The 19502-nt window shown below is 32.7% G+C and overlaps 1 protein-coding gene across 1 annotated transcript in view; it reads right to left on the bottom strand.

The window, feature by feature from the left end:
- Positions 1-19502, bottom strand: part of ATR (ATR serine/threonine kinase) — an 84320-nt gene that overhangs the window by 54412 nt on the left and 10406 nt on the right. The window contains exons 4-19 of the mRNA XM_006190571.3: positions 18260-19137; positions 17255-17433; positions 16583-16774; positions 15379-15569; positions 14750-14902; positions 13969-14161; positions 13477-13739; positions 12371-12561; positions 12179-12279; positions 11814-11985; positions 11029-11199; positions 9189-9383; positions 7734-7919; positions 4997-5089; positions 3087-3217; positions 1543-1686 (exon numbers count right to left, since the gene is read on the bottom strand). Coding sequence (XP_006190633.2) covers positions 1543-1686; positions 3087-3217; positions 4997-5089; positions 7734-7919; positions 9189-9383; positions 11029-11199; positions 11814-11985; positions 12179-12279; positions 12371-12561; positions 13477-13739; positions 13969-14161; positions 14750-14902; positions 15379-15569; positions 16583-16774; positions 17255-17433; positions 18260-19137 — 3433 coding nt within the window. The remainder of the gene's footprint in view (positions 1-1542; positions 1687-3086; positions 3218-4996; positions 5090-7733; positions 7920-9188; positions 9384-11028; positions 11200-11813; positions 11986-12178; positions 12280-12370; positions 12562-13476; positions 13740-13968; positions 14162-14749; positions 14903-15378; positions 15570-16582; positions 16775-17254; positions 17434-18259; positions 19138-19502) is intronic.

Genomic DNA, 19502 nt, shown 5'->3' with positions numbered 1-19502 from the left:
CCAACATGGACAGACTACATGGAGAGAGAGAAAGAAGCTCTGAGACGATATGGAAAGAATGAGAAGTCCAGCCAAGTCTACCTGATGGCTGACCGCAATGACCCCTGGTAAGAACAGTCAAAGAAAGCTGAACCCAGCCCAGATTGCAAAATTATGAGTGCGTAAAAAAGCAACAGATAGCCAAATCCAACCCCAAAACACAAATTCTCACAAAGAATGTTAGAGAAAAATACATAAATGATTCTTATTGAGGCTACAATTTTAAATTTGCTTCAATGTAATACTCTTAATTTTTTTTGGTCCAAATAAAAGTGTTTCTAAATTCCAGTTTTCATTAACTCATGCAACAAATATGTATTAAGTAACTACTATGTGCTACTATTTGCTAGACATTGGAGATGTAACAATAAAGAAAGCTAAAATAACTCCTTCACTCAGAGAGCTTAGGATCTTCTATTTAAAAGAATGAAAGAGAATTTCTTTATTATATGAAGAAGGCAGAAAAATGATTCCTCTATAATAGACAGCAAAGATATATTAATATAATATAATAATCCAAAAAGTATTTGAAAAGTGAATTAGATCAGTGATTATATTATTTCATCATGTACAAAATATCAAAAATAAAAGTATTTTAATTGGAAAAAACTCCATTAACCTTTTCTTCTGTACTTTCTCCCTGACTGGACAGTTATTGAAACTGATCAATGGGAATAGCAATAGTATATGGGTAAGTAAGTAAATAAATTGTACGTAAATTCTAATTTTTCAGAAGCAAAGAAACTATGATATACAATAGTATGTACAAAAATGGGGAAAAAAAGCAAATGTATAGAAAAACATTCCAGGCTAGAAAGCAGCCTGAGTGAAAAATAAAAATGAAAAGGTGTAATGTATATTCTTGTATTAGCAGTCTGGATTGGCTGCAACATAGGATCTGTTTTAGGAAAGGATTTTAAGAAATAAAATGTGGCCAGATTTTGGAAAGCCTTGACTATCAAGATAAACAATTTGGAATTTATCAGTTAGGAAATAGAGAACCACAGGATGTTTCTGTATGCTGGAATGTTTCAGACAAAGAGATGCTTTAAAATACGAACAATATGAAGAAATGCAATAAAAGCTTGAAGGAAGGGAGGTTGGTTAAAAAGTTAACACAATGAAGTAACAAGGATATTAACTAAGGTGAGCTGTAGAAAGTAAGTGATTAGCCCTCCTAACTTTTCTCATGCTATTCAACTGTCTTTTTCAACTGTAAGAAGAAAGGTAAATTTGGCCTCATCTCTTTTAAAATTGATTAAAAAACAATTTTGAGTTACTGAATTACTAAGTTTAAGATATAATTATAATAAAGGCCATGTCACGACTGAAAGAGCATCAGTTTGATATGTATTGACTTAAAGCATGTCATTTATTTTTGTTTACTGAAGGACTCTAAAAAGAATGTAACAGCCCCACATTACCAACAGTAATCCTAACACCTTGAGACATAAAAATACAGTAATAAAAAGTTGCTACCTTTATTAATTTTATTTACAATACCTGTTTTCAATTATGAGGTAGTGAAATATAGCTGCAGTTTCTTTAGGCTGGATGTGTATGAGAGGTAACAAAGCTACTATTACGTGACTGAGAAGAGAGCCTAGATAAGCGTGATCCAGGCAACGGACAAAGCAGTCCCACGCTCTATGTGAAAAAACAAATAAAAGTTAAAAGTCACATTATTTTTATTATTTGTAAAGCTCTACTAGTTAGTTACTAGCTGAACAAACAATGATACACACAAACAATAAGATTACAAGACAGTTGTAAAACTGGAATAAAAATCAATGCTGTATACTCACAAAGAGTGATTTCTGTAAGTCAAAAAAAAGCAGGGTAAAGTAAAAACAAAAAGAAAATTAAAAAAAGACAAAACACACACACACACACACAGAGTAAAGTGAAAAACAGCCCTTATAATATGTTGCCTTTTGGGGCAGGGTTAATATAAAAAAAAAGTATCTAGAAGTGTGTGTGTATTTGCTTATACTTTATATAGGGAGGAATTATACAAAAATTAATGAAAATAGATACAGCTATTTGTAGGAATTCAGGAATGAAGGCTAGATTCTGTGAGTGTAACCTGTTACACATATTTGAACTTGGGATGATGTCAATATTTTATATGATTTTTAAATAAAATAAAAGAAAAAGAAAAAGCCACCTCTAAAAATTTTAAACAAACTAAAATAACTGAACCTAGCAATATCAAGCTGATGGCGCATGCACACAGAAAAGAATAACTTCACATGACTTTAAACATATTATTCTGACTATACATCTCCAATAAAATATCGTCAAGAACAAAAAGAACCTTCAAGAAGCTTAAACTGCATTCAGTAGTCTTACTGATAGCAGTAATAGTGAAATTAAATTAAATTATCAGTCAGTCAAATCATACATGCCAAAATCTCAAAGGTCTGAAAGAAGTGTGGGGAAGGGACTTAAGGGCTGAATCTATTTATTAGAGTTGCTTAGGGGACCAAACAACCAAATGTGCAACATGTGTACCTTATCTGGATTCTAATTCAAACAAACCAACATCTTTGTGAAAAACATCTTTGAGACAACTGGGGAAATCTGAATTTTAGATGTTATTTAGGAATTCCTATTAACTCTGCTAAGCAAAATAATTCATGATAGTTATATATTTTTTTCAGTGCCCTTTATCCATTAGATACATCTGAGGTATTTACAAGCACAATGATGTGATACTGGAGTTTTCTTTAAAATATTCCAAGTAACAATAAAAACGTAGCACTGGAAAGCTTAAATAAAATAAGATTAACAATGCTGATAACTACTGAGGTTGGGAATTGGGTATGTAGGGGTTCATTCTATTATTTTCTCTATTTCCCAGTATATTAAAAGATTTCACACCAAAATGTTTTTAAAGAAGTCAACACATTCCCTTTTCAATACACAGACTTTCCATCTTAATTATTTCTGGTTTGAAAACAATTTCCCTCAAAAAGCTAAGAATTCAAGGCAGTGCTAGCTATTGGGAAATGCAAAATGTCTAATGAACTCTGGTAGTCATTTACCTGCAACACAATTCAGGAAAATCATCCTTGAATCGAAGGCCAGTTCTCAGCGTGGTCATCATTTTCACCCTCACAGAACTGACATGTTTGGGTCCCATCAATTTCATCAAAGACATCAAACTGTTCAAAGCCTGTAAAGCATGTATGGCTTTAAAATAAAGCCTGGAAACAAGCTGGCAGGAGCAGATGAGCCCCAAGGACAAGTGCTTCCCACCCTAATCTCAGAGTAGCATTTACTCTCTGGCAACACAAGGTCTAATAAATGGTAGTCAGTTCATTTTGTCCAACTGCTTACATAAGAATTATAGACTTGAAAAATACAAGTTGAATTCTGCTTTTTCCTTTAAAGTGATTTGTTATTTTGATCCTAGTAGTCCTCTTAAGCAGTAATTTTAAAACTTACTAAGAATATAGTATCTATTGTTTAGTCTTCTTCATAACCATCCCAAACTGCTATGTAGCACATGTATTTCTGTCCTAATGGTGCTAAATTCAACATGTTCTAACTTAATAAAACAAAAATGCTAACTGGTGACATACTCAGAAAACAATATACATATTTTATTGGTGTGGAACACAGAATCAGACTTTTATCAACAGCTCTAGATTTTAATGAAGGGGTGAAGGAACTCTAGTCAACCTTAACTATGTGCCAAAACATGCAAGCTCTTTCTGGTCTAAAACCCTAGTTTTCTTAGATTTGAGGTTATTCTCTCACTTGAGATAATAAGAAAGATTTTTCATGTACATAGAAGTTGTTTGGGGGATTAAATTCACCAAAAAAACCAAGTATTTGTTGATGAAATCTTTAGCGATTAATACTGTATCCTATCTTTCTTGTTTCCTTGAGGTTCTTAAGAAAAGGGGAGTACAGACCGAAATAAAAGCTTCCATTTCCTGGAAGCTTTACTATAAGTTTACTGACTACAGAGTGGAAAGCAGTAAAAATATAAATTTAATCAGTATCTGAAATTTTATCCCAGTTCTGAAGGAAGTGCTTTGTCTATACTGTCCAAGTGGGTCTAGGCTCTTGGCTTTGAAAAACCGCCACTGCTGCACTGATCCGTATGGTAGCCCCTAACTGGCATGTGGCAACTGGGTGCTTGAAATGTGGGGAGTGCAAGTTAAATGTGTTCTAAATGTAAAATACACACCAGATGTCGAAGAAAGAATGCAAACATCACTGATCATTTTTATACTGATTATGTGTTGAGATAATATTCGGGATGTATGTGGTTAAATAAATATATTATTTAAGTAAAAAAAAATTCTATCCCAATCGCCAAAAATTTCCAATGGTAACTAACTGTGACAGCAAACATAATGAAACTTCATTGTGCCAAATGCATTCAAACATAAACTGACAAATACTGAAGTTACTATACTTTCTGTAACCTACCATTCTTGGCATTCAAAAATACAATGGCCATGACTCACATCAGACCACTTTGGACCAATGAATTCAATAACACAACTTCTTTTTGAGCTATCAAGGATTGCTGGTCTCTTTTTCCCACTGAGCTAGATGTTGTGGTGATGTGAGCCTAAAGCTATTCGGGCTGCCAATCCAAGGGAATTTGAGCTAAGAGATTAATTCTGAGAACACTGTGTCCAAAATCAAGTTATGCCCAAAGCTTATTATCCTTATGCTTCTAGTTACAGAGCCAAACAATTCCTCTAAGCCAGTCTGGATGTGTTTTCTGTCCCTTATAAACAAAAGAACTATAAAAGATGTAATTCTTTTCAGACTCCTCCAAAGCTTATGCAAGTTGTTCAGGAATACAGAATATATCATATGTTTGATTATTTTTTATCTTTGAATGTTTGCAGCCAGAAGCAGAAGTCATGTCTCCTGCATATGCTATATGAATTTTATTCTGGCATTTTGCAACTCAACAATCACTACCTACCATTTTCTTATCTTCAATGCCAACACTGGAGCTCAGTAACTGCATGTTAAAAAAGGCCAAAATGCCCAACAACTTGGGTTGCAAATAATCAGCCTAAGGGGAAAAAAAAAACCATTAAAAGTACTATATAACATTTATACAGATCAAATTTCATAAATTGACAATTTATTTAACATCATTTCTATTTTATCTAACTATATTAGAATATTGGAAATAAACACTTTGTGAATTAAGTTTCTCCCAAAGTATGTATTTTCACATGTAATATTTCAAAAATTGGTGAAACTGATTTACAATCACCATGATAAAACATGATTAAACAGTACTGTATACAGTGACTAAATCATAAGCTTTTGAAATCCAGAGTTGAGCTATGGTGCAATCCTCAGGATGACTCATGTCTGGATCTAGAGTGGAGAGGATATTTATCTTAAGGAGAAGAGAACAGAAAAAGACAAGTGAACACCCTTGTCTAGAGCATTTAGAACTACAGTGGGGGAAAAAAAAGTACTTACTAAGAACAAGCAGTCTGCCAGAATGATAGTCTGAAATAGGGGTCAATAACCTGAGGTAATAGCAATAAAGAGGTAAAAGCCATGTGCATCAACAATTACAGGTGAGGTATCACTGACCATGGCACTTTGGGTCTCCTGAAGTAGACAGGGTTAATTCTTTCTTGAAAGAGGTTCCTAGAGGAGAGGCTATGGGCTTTAAGTAAGCCAAACCTGACTTTGGATCCCAATTTTGACACTTCCTAGCATGTGATGCTGGATAAGTTATTTAGCTCCTCTGAGTCTATAAGATGGGAACAATGAAAGCATCAATTGCATAGAGTTGTTGTAGAGATTAAATAAGATAACATGCATTAAGCACTTAGAATATTCAAGTGTTAAACTTGAGTTAATATTATAAACTGGGAATGTGAATCCTCTGCAAAGAAGAATTTTCCTCTTTTAAAATCTTTATATATAAGTAAGAAATAAGAATCAAAAAAAGGTGAGGGGAAGGCTGGGGAGAAGTAGCGATTAAAAGTATTTTCCAATTCCAGAAGAAAGTTGCACTGTTTAACATTGAGACACCAGATTTAAGTAACTCTCATTTACACACACGGCTAGGTTGAGGGGGTGCAGGGTAGAATGGTGTGCACTAATACACAGTAGAGAAGAAGTTAGGTGTCCAACACAGTCTCCAGATTAGATGCTGGGATAAACTTTTTTCTCTTGCCAAGCACAGGTAATCAGCTGTTTTTCCAAAGCCTAAAATTACATTTAACTTACAGACTTCTGATTTGGATTAATAAGCCACAATTCACTAATTGCATGGTTCTAGTCTATGCTTCTTAAATGAAAAGCAGAGATAGATGATACTCACATAGTCTGTGTCAACATTCTAATTTTATAGCTCTTACATTTAGACATAGTCCATTCATCGGCCACTCACCAAATATTAAGTACATCTGCCTAGAATACTGTGCCAGGGGCAGGAATGCAAGATAAGTGAAGTCACTCTCTCCCTACCAGCTTACATGGGAAACTGATATTAAGAGACACAGACATTAAATTAGTAAATATGTAAATAAGGTAATAACTGCCATAAAGAAATAAGTATTCATATAATATAGAAGAACTGGGATGAGGGAATTTACATGTGGTCATCAGGAAACTCCAAGATTTTAAAATGAGAAAGATCCAGTAGAATATTCCAAGTAAAAAGACTACCTAGTGCAAAGGCTGTGATGCAGGAAAAAACTTGACATGTTTAAGAAACACAAACAAAACAATGCTGAAACACAGGGAGAAAGGAAGATAAGAGTTGCACAACATGAGGGTGGAAAGGTATGCAGATCTCTTATAGCCTTACAGATTGTAAGAGCAATGAAAATTGTAGAAGGAATTTAACCAAGGGAATGATATGAGTTTGTAAGAAGTTGTAAGAAGAGTACTTCAAATGCTGTATAAATAATTGATTAAAGATGTAGGAAAAGGAAGAACAAAAGAGGAGAACAGTTAGGAGGCTTTTATAGTTGTCCTGGAGAAAGATGATGGTCACTTGTATGACACAGAAATGGAAAGATATATTTGGGGGATAGACTTGAAAGGACTTTTTGATACTAAATTATAAAGGATGTAGGAAATGGAGGGCTCATGAATATCTCCTAGGTTTTGATTTTAGCAACTAGGTAGATATTCGTACTGTTTCCTGAGAAGGTAAGACTACAGGAGAAGCAGGTTACGGAGGGAAAATAAAGATTTCTAACGGACATGTAATGTTGGGACTTGTTTGAGATGCTTAAAAGACAGGCAAGTAGAGATGACACAGAGGAAGATGGACAGTCTCTGTTTGCCATCCTCTCTCAGCCTCAGATCCATTCTCTGCCCTTTTCTACCTTGTTACATGCCTAGGAGGCTAACCATATTTCATCACTCAAGATCCCCTTTCCTCTGTCTTTCGAACGAAATGTATTTCAATCTACACTTTAGAAGTAGTGAAGAAAAATTAAGTTTTACTCAGTGTAAAAAATAAAATCTAAAATCATTTGAAAATGCATATTTTCCAACACAGGTATGCTGTGACCATGTAACTTAAATCATCAGCCTTTTCAAAAACAAAAAAATCCCAATTTAAAATTTAAATACATCTCTAGCATTTGGAAAACACATAAAACACCTGTTTCTCCAATTTCATAATTAAACTACAAAAAAGGAGAAAAAAAACCCCCATACAACATATTCCTTACCATTAGTTCAGGTGATGTGATATCTCTTGGGCCCTGATACGGATCATCACTAGATGCAAATGAGGCAAGTATTGACAAACCATTGAAAACCTGCTGATAGTGTTCTCCAATACGCAGCAATAATTCATTATGCAATCCTTGGAAGTCTTGTCTCAACAGGCTCCCCAGTTCAATTTCTGTTTCATTCTAACCCAAAGACACATTTAAACAAAAGAAAATAGGTTTACTTTTTTCTCCATGCTGACACCTTGGAAATAAGTATACTGATTTTAATGTACCATTAGTTAATCATGAGCTCTACATCAAGTGACAAGAATTACTAATGATATAAAAAAGGCATTGGAAAAGGATTCTAATCTTGTTCTCTTCTGGTAGGTCTACCATGGGCTGGCTAGAGGTAATGAAGAAAAGTGATCAGACTTCATTCTGAAATTAAACTTAAAAAAGGGAGTCAAGTTTTCTATAAAGTCTTAAAAGGTCATCTACTCATTATTCATGTAACCCCTGGGGGGAAATACAGCACAGTGACTTAGCACACAGTCTTTCTGGCCACACTGCTGGTATTTAAATTCCACCCTTGTCACTTATTAGTTGTGCTGTGACTTGGACAAGTAACCTAATTTGACCTCTCTCTGCCTTAGTTTTCGCCTCTATAAAATGGAAAAATAATAGTACCTTTATCTCATTGGGTAATTGTGAAGAGTTACGCAGATAAAGTGATCCACAAAAACCGTTTAGCAAAGTTTCTGACATGTAGTAAGCACTGGAATGGTATTATCATTTCACCTTTACAATACAGATTTTCTTTCTCAAAATGAATAAATATACTGAATATTCAAAAATTCGTGTGGAAAGAGATCTACTGCTGGCAAATCATGAAACACATGAAATAAATTAATATCAGAAAAAATAGTTGCTTTATATAGGCATATCTCACAAGTTCTCCTGTTCCCATGTAGTCTATTATTCCTCAGATATTGTTCCTATTATGACACCAAAAAGAGATTTTGAAACTTTACATTTAAAAACTAGCAAGAAACTGGGCCAAATTATAATCAGAACTAAGTAACTAAACTCAATATTAACAAATTACAGTACAGCTGAAGGATACTATCTCTTCCTATAGGTACAATTACCTGCATGTTATTAGTCAATTTAGAGCTCCAATCAATTAATAAATTCTAAAATGAAATTAGCTGAGAATCTGATTCATGATTGGATGACTATCACATGCCATTAAGGTAAAATAATCAAAGAACAAAACAAAATAATAATTCTATTTAATACTCTCCTCTTGGCCCAAGACAAAGCTTATTTACATAATTCCATTTGAACTTAAATTACCCTAGGATAGACTGTAAATTACCCATTCTACTTCCTATAAGAATGTCACAACAGCTTTCCTATAATGCTAATTCAAACAAAAGACTGAAATATATACAAATATTCAATTACCTTTAGATAATGAAGGGCACGTTCTAATTCATCCTTGGAACAGGAACAGACCAAATGGGAAAAAATATATTTGAAGTTATTTATTAAAATTTCTCTACGATTGACATTTAATTGTTTTCCTAAAGTTCGAATGAGAGCGGAAGCTGCAGGGCTTGCTTTGGCAGCAAGGTCGGGTAGCAGAACTTGCAGTGTCCTCTGAAAAACAAAAACACTACAATTAACAAAAAGTACAGCTGTCCAGATGACAAAATATTCACATAAGCTATATGCAAAAATATTTTTAAATGCCACACAAATTTGGAGTTCATGTACGACATATTTGCATTCAGATTTACCACTTATCCATTCAATAGATATATACTGAGCATTTACTATGAGTCAGGCAGGTACTGCAGATACAGCAATGAAGAAAACAGACAAGGTCCCTGGTGGCACAGAATTTACATTGTAGACGGAGAGAGACAGACAATAAATAGCTAATGTATAAGCAGTAAAGAAAATAACTCCTCATGAGTACGTGTTAAAACATACTCATGCTCTAAGGCAGAGGTTTCAAGCCTGAAATAGAGCTAACCAATATTTAGACAACAAGCAAAAGTAGCCATAAAAACAGTATTTTCAGTTTTTTAAATTAAAAAAGTTGATGCTACAATATTAAAGAAAATCTTTTTAACGTATCTACCATCCCAATATGGCAAGAAATCTATTTTGATTTTAATCCTAATTCCTTTAAGATCTTGTTCATAAAATATGTACAAAATTCCAAACATGAAACAGTTGGCCCTTCATTTATCCGTGTATCTAATGAAACAACTACTATACGTCAGTCAACTATACTAGGCACTGGAGATATGACAGTGAACAAGACTTAGGCCCTGCCCTCAGAGACACTTAAACCTTATTTCTGTTATGCCTTTCAACTTAATATTAATCCTGTAAGACTTATAACATAACCAGGTAGTCTCTACAAAGTATAATTATTATGTTAAGGTACATAATATTCTAAGACCTAAATATTAGACATTTATTTTCTTCCCAGGGTTTTATTTGCTACTTGGAAAATGTTGCAATAAATGTCTGTGCTTTGGGGCTTCCAGAGTGGAATTACTGAATGAAAAGGCAAAAATAACTTTGTGGTCCTTAGTGTATGCTATCATATTTCCTTCCAGGATTTGTCCAATTTACAAGCAATTTAAGTGTGCTAAAATACAATAATACTGTAGGGGAAAATTCTGCATGAATCGCTATTATAATTTATTAACTAAGAATAATGATAAACTTTGCCTTTGGGAAAACTTATGAAGATCATCTACTTCATCCATCTTTTAAGGCTCAGCCCCACTAACAACTTTTCAAAGGCTTCCCAAACCCTCTATATTACAAACTGTCATCTGATTTCACAGGAGCTCATCTAGTTTTTAATACTGTATTATTCCAATTCCTTAAGGGTAGATATTATCATATTAGATTTTGCAATACCGATGGACCCAATCATAGCACTAAAGACATGCGGCTCAGTAAACTGAATTAACATTAATCGATCAGTATTAACCTTTCAGGATAGCTAACTATCTAGAGCAATGACTCAAATTAACATGAATTTAACTTTTATAACATAAGCAATGTTATCATATTAAAGCTAAAAAAAAAAAACAGGTAAATTTGAAAATCTACGGTCTGTACTTGCCAGATTTTCTTTATTTTTTAAAATATTTTTATTGAAGTATAGTCAGTTTACAATGTTGTGTCCAGATTTTCTTTTTAAAATAATCTAGAATGGAATAAACATAAAACATTGAATTGAAAACTTCAATTAAGTCCATTATACTTTGCAACTTACAGTAAGGAAACGATTAAGATCAGGAAAGTCAAAAACATTGGCAATTTCAGACAAGGTATTTAAAGCCATTTCTCTCTGGTGAGCCACATCTTGCTTTCGCATCTCAGCATTCTGGCATGGAGTACTAGGAAGTGCTGTCATCTGACTGGAGTGGAGGGATTCTACCAAAAACTAGAGCAAATGATTTGTTAGTTTTCACACTAGGAAGAAATTTTAACTAATATGTTGCAAGTTAATGAAGGACGGTATGAGACAGTGTTCTAAACATACTATCTGAACCAGTTGATTTAATTTTTAAAAACAACCTTAATGAGGCAGATTGTGTATAATCTCCCTTCTACAGCCTCCCTTCTACCAGGCTTAGTTAAGAAATTTGAATATCTTGCTAAGGATTACACCACTAACAGAGCCTGTATTTTAACATATTCTAACTTTTCAGCCACAAATTAAATCAATCTTTTAAAAAAACAAAGTGCCTTACTCATAATATCAAGGCATAACGGAAATTGTTATTAAAAGAAAGACTAATGAAGAAAGGCATCTCTTAATAAATAGAACATAAAAATTATAAGATAATTTCCCCCCTCCTATTTATAACTTACATCTTCAGACCAAGATGCTAAAATATAAAAATGACAAGATTTAGGTTCTTTCCAGTAAACAAAATACATCATTTAAAAAAAAAACCTATTTTAAAGCAAGAAAAGTAAAATGTACATATGTATTTTTTTAACTCATGCAAAGTAAGGCTATTTTTTACAGTCAAGGCCAATGCTGACTCTCACCTGACAGATGGGTTTCTTATACTGGCTGAAAAAGTTTTGCAGTTTAACACTTTTAGCTGCAACCAGAGCTCTAATTTCTGTGTATGCTGCTCCAGAGACAGATGCTGACTTGGATAATAAACAATGCAGTAAGTGCAAGAGTGCAAAAGGTACCAAATCTCCTTTGGCTGCCCTAAAGTTATTTAAAAAAAAAAGTTATCATCACTGTCTCAAAAATAAATGGAAAACCACAAATAAATGCATGCTGATAACACATTTCTTTCTATAATATTACATCTTTCATGTCACCATGTCTAACACCAGACAAACAAAAAAGGAGAATGGACAAAATAAATAAGGAAGTATACCAAAGCTGCCAAATATACCTTCCAATATCCCCTGTTGTAAGAATCAAAGTATCCTTCAACTCATTATTTCTTGAGATCTGAGCATGTGTATATGCTTCTTTCATTCTTAATACAAAAAGCTAGAACAATAAAATTAACTAGTTAGAGAAAATTTTAGAGCTAGGTTTATGAAAACACATAAAAATAAAATTTAAAGTAAAAATTATCAACCTCTTTTATAAATCCATCTTCAGCATCCAAGGATTCCAAAATATGCTTGATATTTCCACTAAAAGCCACTCTCACATTCTTGTCTGGATCTTCCATTAAATTTAATAAAGTTCCAAGAACTGTTTTTACATCTGTTTCATCTTCTCTAAAATCAAGGTGCTTACAAAGATGACACAGATTATCTATGAAAGCTAAAGGGCAAGAGCATATAATATCTAATTTAACATATTAAATATAAAAGTTTTACTATAAAAATATTGTCAATAAATAATATACTACAAAGAATTCTAAGTTGCCTTATAAAGTCAATAGTGCTTAAACTTGTAAAGCACACAGAATTGTGGAGGATTAAAACAGATACTTAAAAATTTAAATTTACTTTATACTTAATAAAAGTTATACATAATTTAAATCTAAAATAAATTCTAGAATTTTTTTAAGTTATCAAATGACTAGTCACTTAGGATTTTGCAGATCATTTTGTTACTGAGATAGACTTAAAAGCGCGTTTCACCAATCTAAAGAGCTCTGAACTAAGGGCCATCTTAGTCTTACATTACTAGATTTAGGGAGTCCTAGAAACCACCTAAACTATATTGTTTTGAAAACTTAAGAACAAGTTTTAACTTATTACCTAAACAAATGAAATCTTCCAAGTATCTGTATATCTCATGCTCCCAACAAATTCAAACACCATTACCACTGGAAAGTGGCCAAGAAGATACAACCTACACTCTTCAGTTGGGCAAAGCATTTAACTATTTAAAGTTCTAAAGGTCCAAAGTAGTGGCGGGGGACACATTAAGAAGGTCCCTGGGATCACTAAAGAGGACACAGGGTATTAAACCTCATGATACTGAACCAAACATAATGTATGCCTCCATTACACTGTCAAACCACAAAAGCATTTAAGAAATCTAAAAGTTACTTCCCTTGTTAGTTCTGTGATACAGTCTAATACCTGACATCCCATTTATCATCACCTGAGCAATGAATCTACCAAGCAAGTCTAATTTTTAAGGCTTCAGGCTAATTCTATCACTGATTTTTTAAAAAGAGCTTAAATAGGTTTTAAAATATTAAATAAATCATAACAAATCACTCACCAAGTTTCACTGGACTAGGTATTTTTTTTTTTAGTAGGAAAAGGAATGGCTTGCAAACAGAAGCTTTTAGTCGAGAAGATGAACATTCATGTTGAGAAGTGACTTTTAGGCCCTTACAGAGGAGGTCAGTATGTCCATGTTCAGAGAAAGGTTCTATTAAAGAACTTGTCAAATAAAACATGCCATGAAGTGTACAGACAAGCTGACCAAGTATGGTGGCAAATTCTTTCTTGACAATGTCAGAATCATCTTTGACTTTATCTCTGGGGGGAAAAAAAGACGTACTAAGTCTTGTTGCTTAGTTTTGTGGTCTAGATAGTCTTGCTTAATTTGGGGTAAAAGTACTGGTAAGACAAAGGACAGAAGGAAAAAAATTTTAATTCTAAAACTAAAACCAACATTTGCTCTATATACCCAGCAACAAACATAAATTTACATATATGATATCTAGTCAATCAAGTTATATAATCAAATTAAAATATTAATACATACATAAGAATTTTGGGAACTCTGTTACAAGAATTCTGCTGCTGCAATAAGATAAAAAATCCATTTATACAACTTGTCCGGATTACTTCATGGGAGCTCTGCAGGGCCCAGCTGTAAACTGCTGTTCTCCATTCAAGGTATATTCTTCTTGGAAACAGAGTTAGAAGAAATACACATCGTGACTGTGCCTGTGGTGCTGAAAAAATTAAGTGTATTAAACAAGATTTCTAAGTGTTAATTTTATACATGTATACTTATATATTTATTCTTTGTTGTGGAGTCAAGTAACATTTAAAACACATAGTATTTAATTGAAAGCTCCCTTTCCAAAAATACAGCATGTACACTGAAAAACATCTATGCACAATCTTACTAAATAATCTGGGAAATCCAACTAGAAAAATCACACCCATTAGATACCAAAAAAAATTTTTTTTAGATAATTATGTCTTTGGCATTCTTTTTTCTTAAGATAGCAAAAATTTTAAAGTCTGACAATGCCAAGTGCCAGTGAGAATGTGAAACTATAGGAACTCACATATTCTGCTAATAGGAATGTGAACTAGAATGAAATCTTTGAGAACAATGTGACAGAACAGAGTTGAGGATGTACAAATCTTACAATGTATTACTTTTCACATGTCTAACTACTTTTTGAATTATTAAAAAATGTACCTTCTCGTGTAATTAATGAAAAAATAGAAATGATTAAGTGTTAGAAGTCATATATAGAGACAAGTTAAAACAAAACAAACCATACATATAGAATTTTGTAATGACTTACAGTAGCTATCTGAAATCTTCTGGCTTAATGTTAAAAGATTGGTGGCAAATGTGGTGAACTTTAAAGAGTCATCATCAGAATGGGAATAAATCCATGGAAGTGAGAGCATTCCACATAAATCTTCCAGGATATGATCTTCAAATGAAGTGTTTACTACAGAAACACAGAACAGGTGCTTAATTATACCTTTTCCTTAATCATATTTACCTATGTCTTCTTTCAAAAAAAAAGATGTTCTACACATCAAGTGGAATTGTAGCAAACACTGAATAAACAGAGGTTAACACAGAGATGATGTTCTGAGGTCTATGAATATGAGTAAAAGGATTAAATATAACTTTATAAAAATACACATTTATACATTTTTAGAAGGATCATAGCATTCTTCAGATTCTCAAACCAAAAATTTTAAAGTTATAATGTCTACTGACTAAAATGTAATAATCAATCAAAATATGATACAAATAAATTTGGAACTTATAAGTTACTGATGAGCTCAACAGAACTGAAACAAAAAAATTTAGGGTATTCCAAACATTTGTGCATTTATGCTTTGGCAAAAGAGAAAAACTGTTTCTATACTGATTACCTTTAAAGGTTATTTTGATCTATTGCTTACTTGTACTCACCTTGAATATAAATCAAAGCATCATATATTTTCACCACTTTGTCAATAACTGCCTCCAGGTCAAGTTTTTGAATAGATTCTAACAAAGTCCTACAGCTCTTAATCACTTTTGTGTAAAAATCCAAAGACATCCAAGTTATCACTACTGAAGGTTTCTTCTTACATTTCTGTTGACAGTCCTTGAAATTATGGCTGCAGTTAATACATTTTTTAAGACACAGAATTAAAAATGAATTTTGTTATACGCAAAACTAATATTATAGTAAGCCTAAAGAAATTGTGAGTATAAAACTAACCTATAATTTAAAATCAATTCAAAGTAAATGTACATGCATATCAATTAATACATCATTACTACTTTAGGTTTAATCTCTTTGTTAGTCTAAATTACTCTTAGGATTTGGTAATTAAAATTAATCTAGGATATTTAAATATGACAACACCAGGCTTTAAAATAATAGAAGATATGCCCCCGTAAACCCTTTCTCAATAATAGGACAAAGGCAGACTTCAGCCTAATTAGCTATTCCTTCAAGTTATCTCAAATTCCAAGTTTAATGCAGTATGGACGAATACAGTTTCTTTGTATTAGCTAATTAAGAGTGAGTCAGGAAATATCGAATAGATGATCATGTAAAAAAGTAACAGAGTGTTGGGCTATAACGTGACAATAAAAATAAGACTAAATCTTCAGAGAGGGTTCATATTTTACTTCTTTCTTTTGATAGAGTAATTAACTTATATTAAGAATACTAAACTAAAAAAAAAAAGAATACTAAACCGAAAATATACTTCTAACTAGTCCTAAATTCCTACTCTTATTATTGAAGGGCAAAGTTCTTTCGACTATAGTTTGGCTAGAAAAGCACTTGCTTTTGAGTTGTATAAAAATGTGTTCTGCTGCTTTCTATTCATGTATGCCAGGGAAAGTTTAGTTTAGGCTTCAGACAAATAAGAGCTTCAATTTCTAATTCGTAAAGTGGACATACCAGCATTTACTTCAAAGAACTGTTGTAAAGATTAAACAAGATATGTATAGTACTTAACACAGTATTTAGCATTTAGCAGGTACTCAATAAAAAATTTCAATTTCACTGAAAAGTGTGTTCTAAGGTCACAAAAATAAAGTGAATAAAGAAGTCTCCTAAAACAGAAAACTCAAATTTATTACTCAGACCACATCCAGAAAATGTAAGTTATTTTACCAGTCCATGTTTTGATGAGAGCAATGAACAGTACACAGAGCAGTCAGCTGTAAGATGACAGCGATTCCTTCTAAAGTCTCAATAACAGGATTCTTCAGACTATTCAATTCAAGGAAAATCTGAAGGGACTCAAGTTTCTGTTTCAGTGCACTCCATAGTATGCTCTTGTTGTTCATATCCACATGTTTAGTTCTGAAATTAATTATAGCCACAGCACAAAGATGTTCATATTCAATATAAATTTGATTAAAATATGAAAAATCTTTAAAACAAAAGACAGCATGTGATGTCAACTACTGAAATTTAAAACAACTTTCACAGTTGGCTGAAATATAGGAATTCTCTGGCTACATTACAAAAAAATAGTTTATTTGTTAACATTTCTTAAATTGCTAATAGATGTATAGTCTTGGAGATTTTTCATGTATTAAAAAGTTGTATTAGCCAGGCAAGTAAAGACTTACAAAGTCTTTTAAGTAACCATACTTAGCCATGAAATCTTGTATAATAGAATAGACTACAAGAACTATTAAAGTATTTTAAGCATCCCTTTGACTACCTTTAGAAAGAACAAATGTTCTTTGTGTATTTAAGTCAAAGCACTTAACTAAAGATGATGCTTAAGTGAATAAAGTTTTACTAAATGGCTAAATACAAACTGAATGGTCATACTCCTCAGTCTGTTTTGGTGCCTTTTTGGAAGACTTTAGAGACGAGCTGAGTCGACGTCTTTTGGGTGACAGTCCATCACTATCACTGCTGAGATCTTCCTGTTGAATTTGGCACTGAACCTCCTCAATGATTTCCATACTTTCCATCTTTAAGGCTGCATAAAGTGGGCCCAACAAATACTGAGAAAGCAAAAATAATTTCAAAAACTATTTCTTAGAAAATAAGTATATATTATTCATAGATAGCAAAAATGCATTAAGTATTAGTTATAAAATTTTTAGTAAGGGCAACTATTTTCAGAGTCTTATCAAGCAAAACAAAGACCTAAGTTAATCTATATTATTTCATGGTCTATATATAAACACATATAGAGTTCTCTATCTAGAACCATGAGGTTGAAGACAAATCTTTCTCTCTATAACTTGTTTTTCCCTTGACCAAAATGCCACAACGAAAAATTCTACAAGAGAATTTCTAACTTCTTTTATACTACAAATCTAGCAAGACTTAGCAGATAAAATCAACTAAAATATTTAATCGATTTATTGCATTACTTATTTCATTCTACTGCCTGTGTCCCACAGTCCAAATAGAAAAAAAGGTATAATTTGGCATGACTAGTACTGTATACTCATAGGTTTTCTAAAAGGGATTGATTATAACCTGTCAAAGAAAAATCTATGTGAGTGCTCAAAGTTTTTGCAATTAAGTTGATAACTTTCCCCCTTTTAATTAATAATGCAACAAACATTCTTACATTGTACAAACTCTATTTTAAAACATTCTACTCCAATGGCAGTTCATTACCAATGCAGTGAATAAATTTTTCTGAAATAAAATTAAAAACTCATAATAGGAAGCCAAAGTAGATCATGAAAATCATCCTATTCTGAATGTAATTATTAAAGATATTCTATTTTCTCATTATTACTCTTGTAATATATGGATACACTTAAATTAAGAACAAAATAACATGCTTAACAAGTAACCTTAAAAATGACTTACTTCTGCATTGATCTGAACTCCAAGCACATCCACAAGAGCTCTACAAATATTTCTCACATAAACCTTCCTGACTTGTAAAGCAGATTCATATCCAGCTGGCACGTATTTAAGGAAATACTGCAGTAAGTGGCACAAAGCTGCTTTTAGCAAATCAGACTTAAGCTGCATAAGCACACCATCTTCAAACATGACACAGAGTTTTTCTAGCAGCATACTTAAATAGACAGGCTCAATATTTCTATAAGCTTCTGCTTCAGAAGGGAACAGTGTCTTTATCAGCTTTGACAGTGGCTCTTCATAGAGTTTCAACTGGTCAGCATCCATTTCTCCAAGGTGTTTTAATAATCCCAAAAATGAGCTGAAAAAAGTGCTGGCTGGTTGTGCTGGTAGTCCTCCAAGCTCAAAGAGTTCAGTTAAAAGGCTAATTGCTAAAGATTTAACTTTTGGACTACCATACTCTAGCAGACCACAACCTATCCGCCAAAGTAAGAGTTCTTGCCTTCTAAAAAAGACAACTGCAATAATACGAATAAGAACCGTTAATAAAGTGACTTCAATAAGCTCTAAATTTTGCATGTTCATGAACTGCAAAGGAGCTGGTTGTAAATATCCAACATGTTCATCTAATTGACTTAAAAATCGGCTAACTACCACTGGCCATTCCACAGAGTGTCCCTCTGCATCTCTTTCATGGAGGTAAATCAGGTCTTCAAAAAGATGTAATAATTCCTTTGTCAGTACACCAAAAATAGCAGGACTCTTGCTTTTAAAAAGAAATAATAATGAGCAGATGACTTCACAGATTTTCTCATGTAACATATGACACGATGGAGTTGCTGCAATCCGCAGAAGTCTTGTTACAATCCAATTACTGAATTCTTTGAAATAAACAAAAGATATTAAATAAGTACATCAGAGGTGCTAATTAATTTGCTAAATGCTTGATGATTTATTTTTAAAGTATAAACTTCACTAACAAAATAGTCTAAAACATTCCCTACACAATGGAAACATATCATAATAATTTAAAATACCAATTTTGGAGTCAGACAAATTCCTAGCTTTCCATTTATCAGTTGTGTGAACTTTGCATTTCTCTAAACCTCCGTAATTTCATTTATGAAAGGGAAATAATGACACCTACTTTACATGTTACCCTAAAGATCGACTAAGATAATATACATGAAATTCTCAGCATGTACCTAAAGTTAAACAAATGCTCAATAAACAGTACTTACTTTCA

Source organism: Camelus ferus, chromosome 1 (assembly GCF_009834535.1).
Source record: "Camelus ferus isolate YT-003-E chromosome 1, BCGSAC_Cfer_1.0, whole genome shotgun sequence".
Taxonomy (NCBI): Eukaryota; Metazoa; Chordata; class Mammalia; order Artiodactyla; family Camelidae; genus Camelus; species Camelus ferus.
This window is presented reverse-complemented; position numbering and strand designations above follow the sequence as displayed.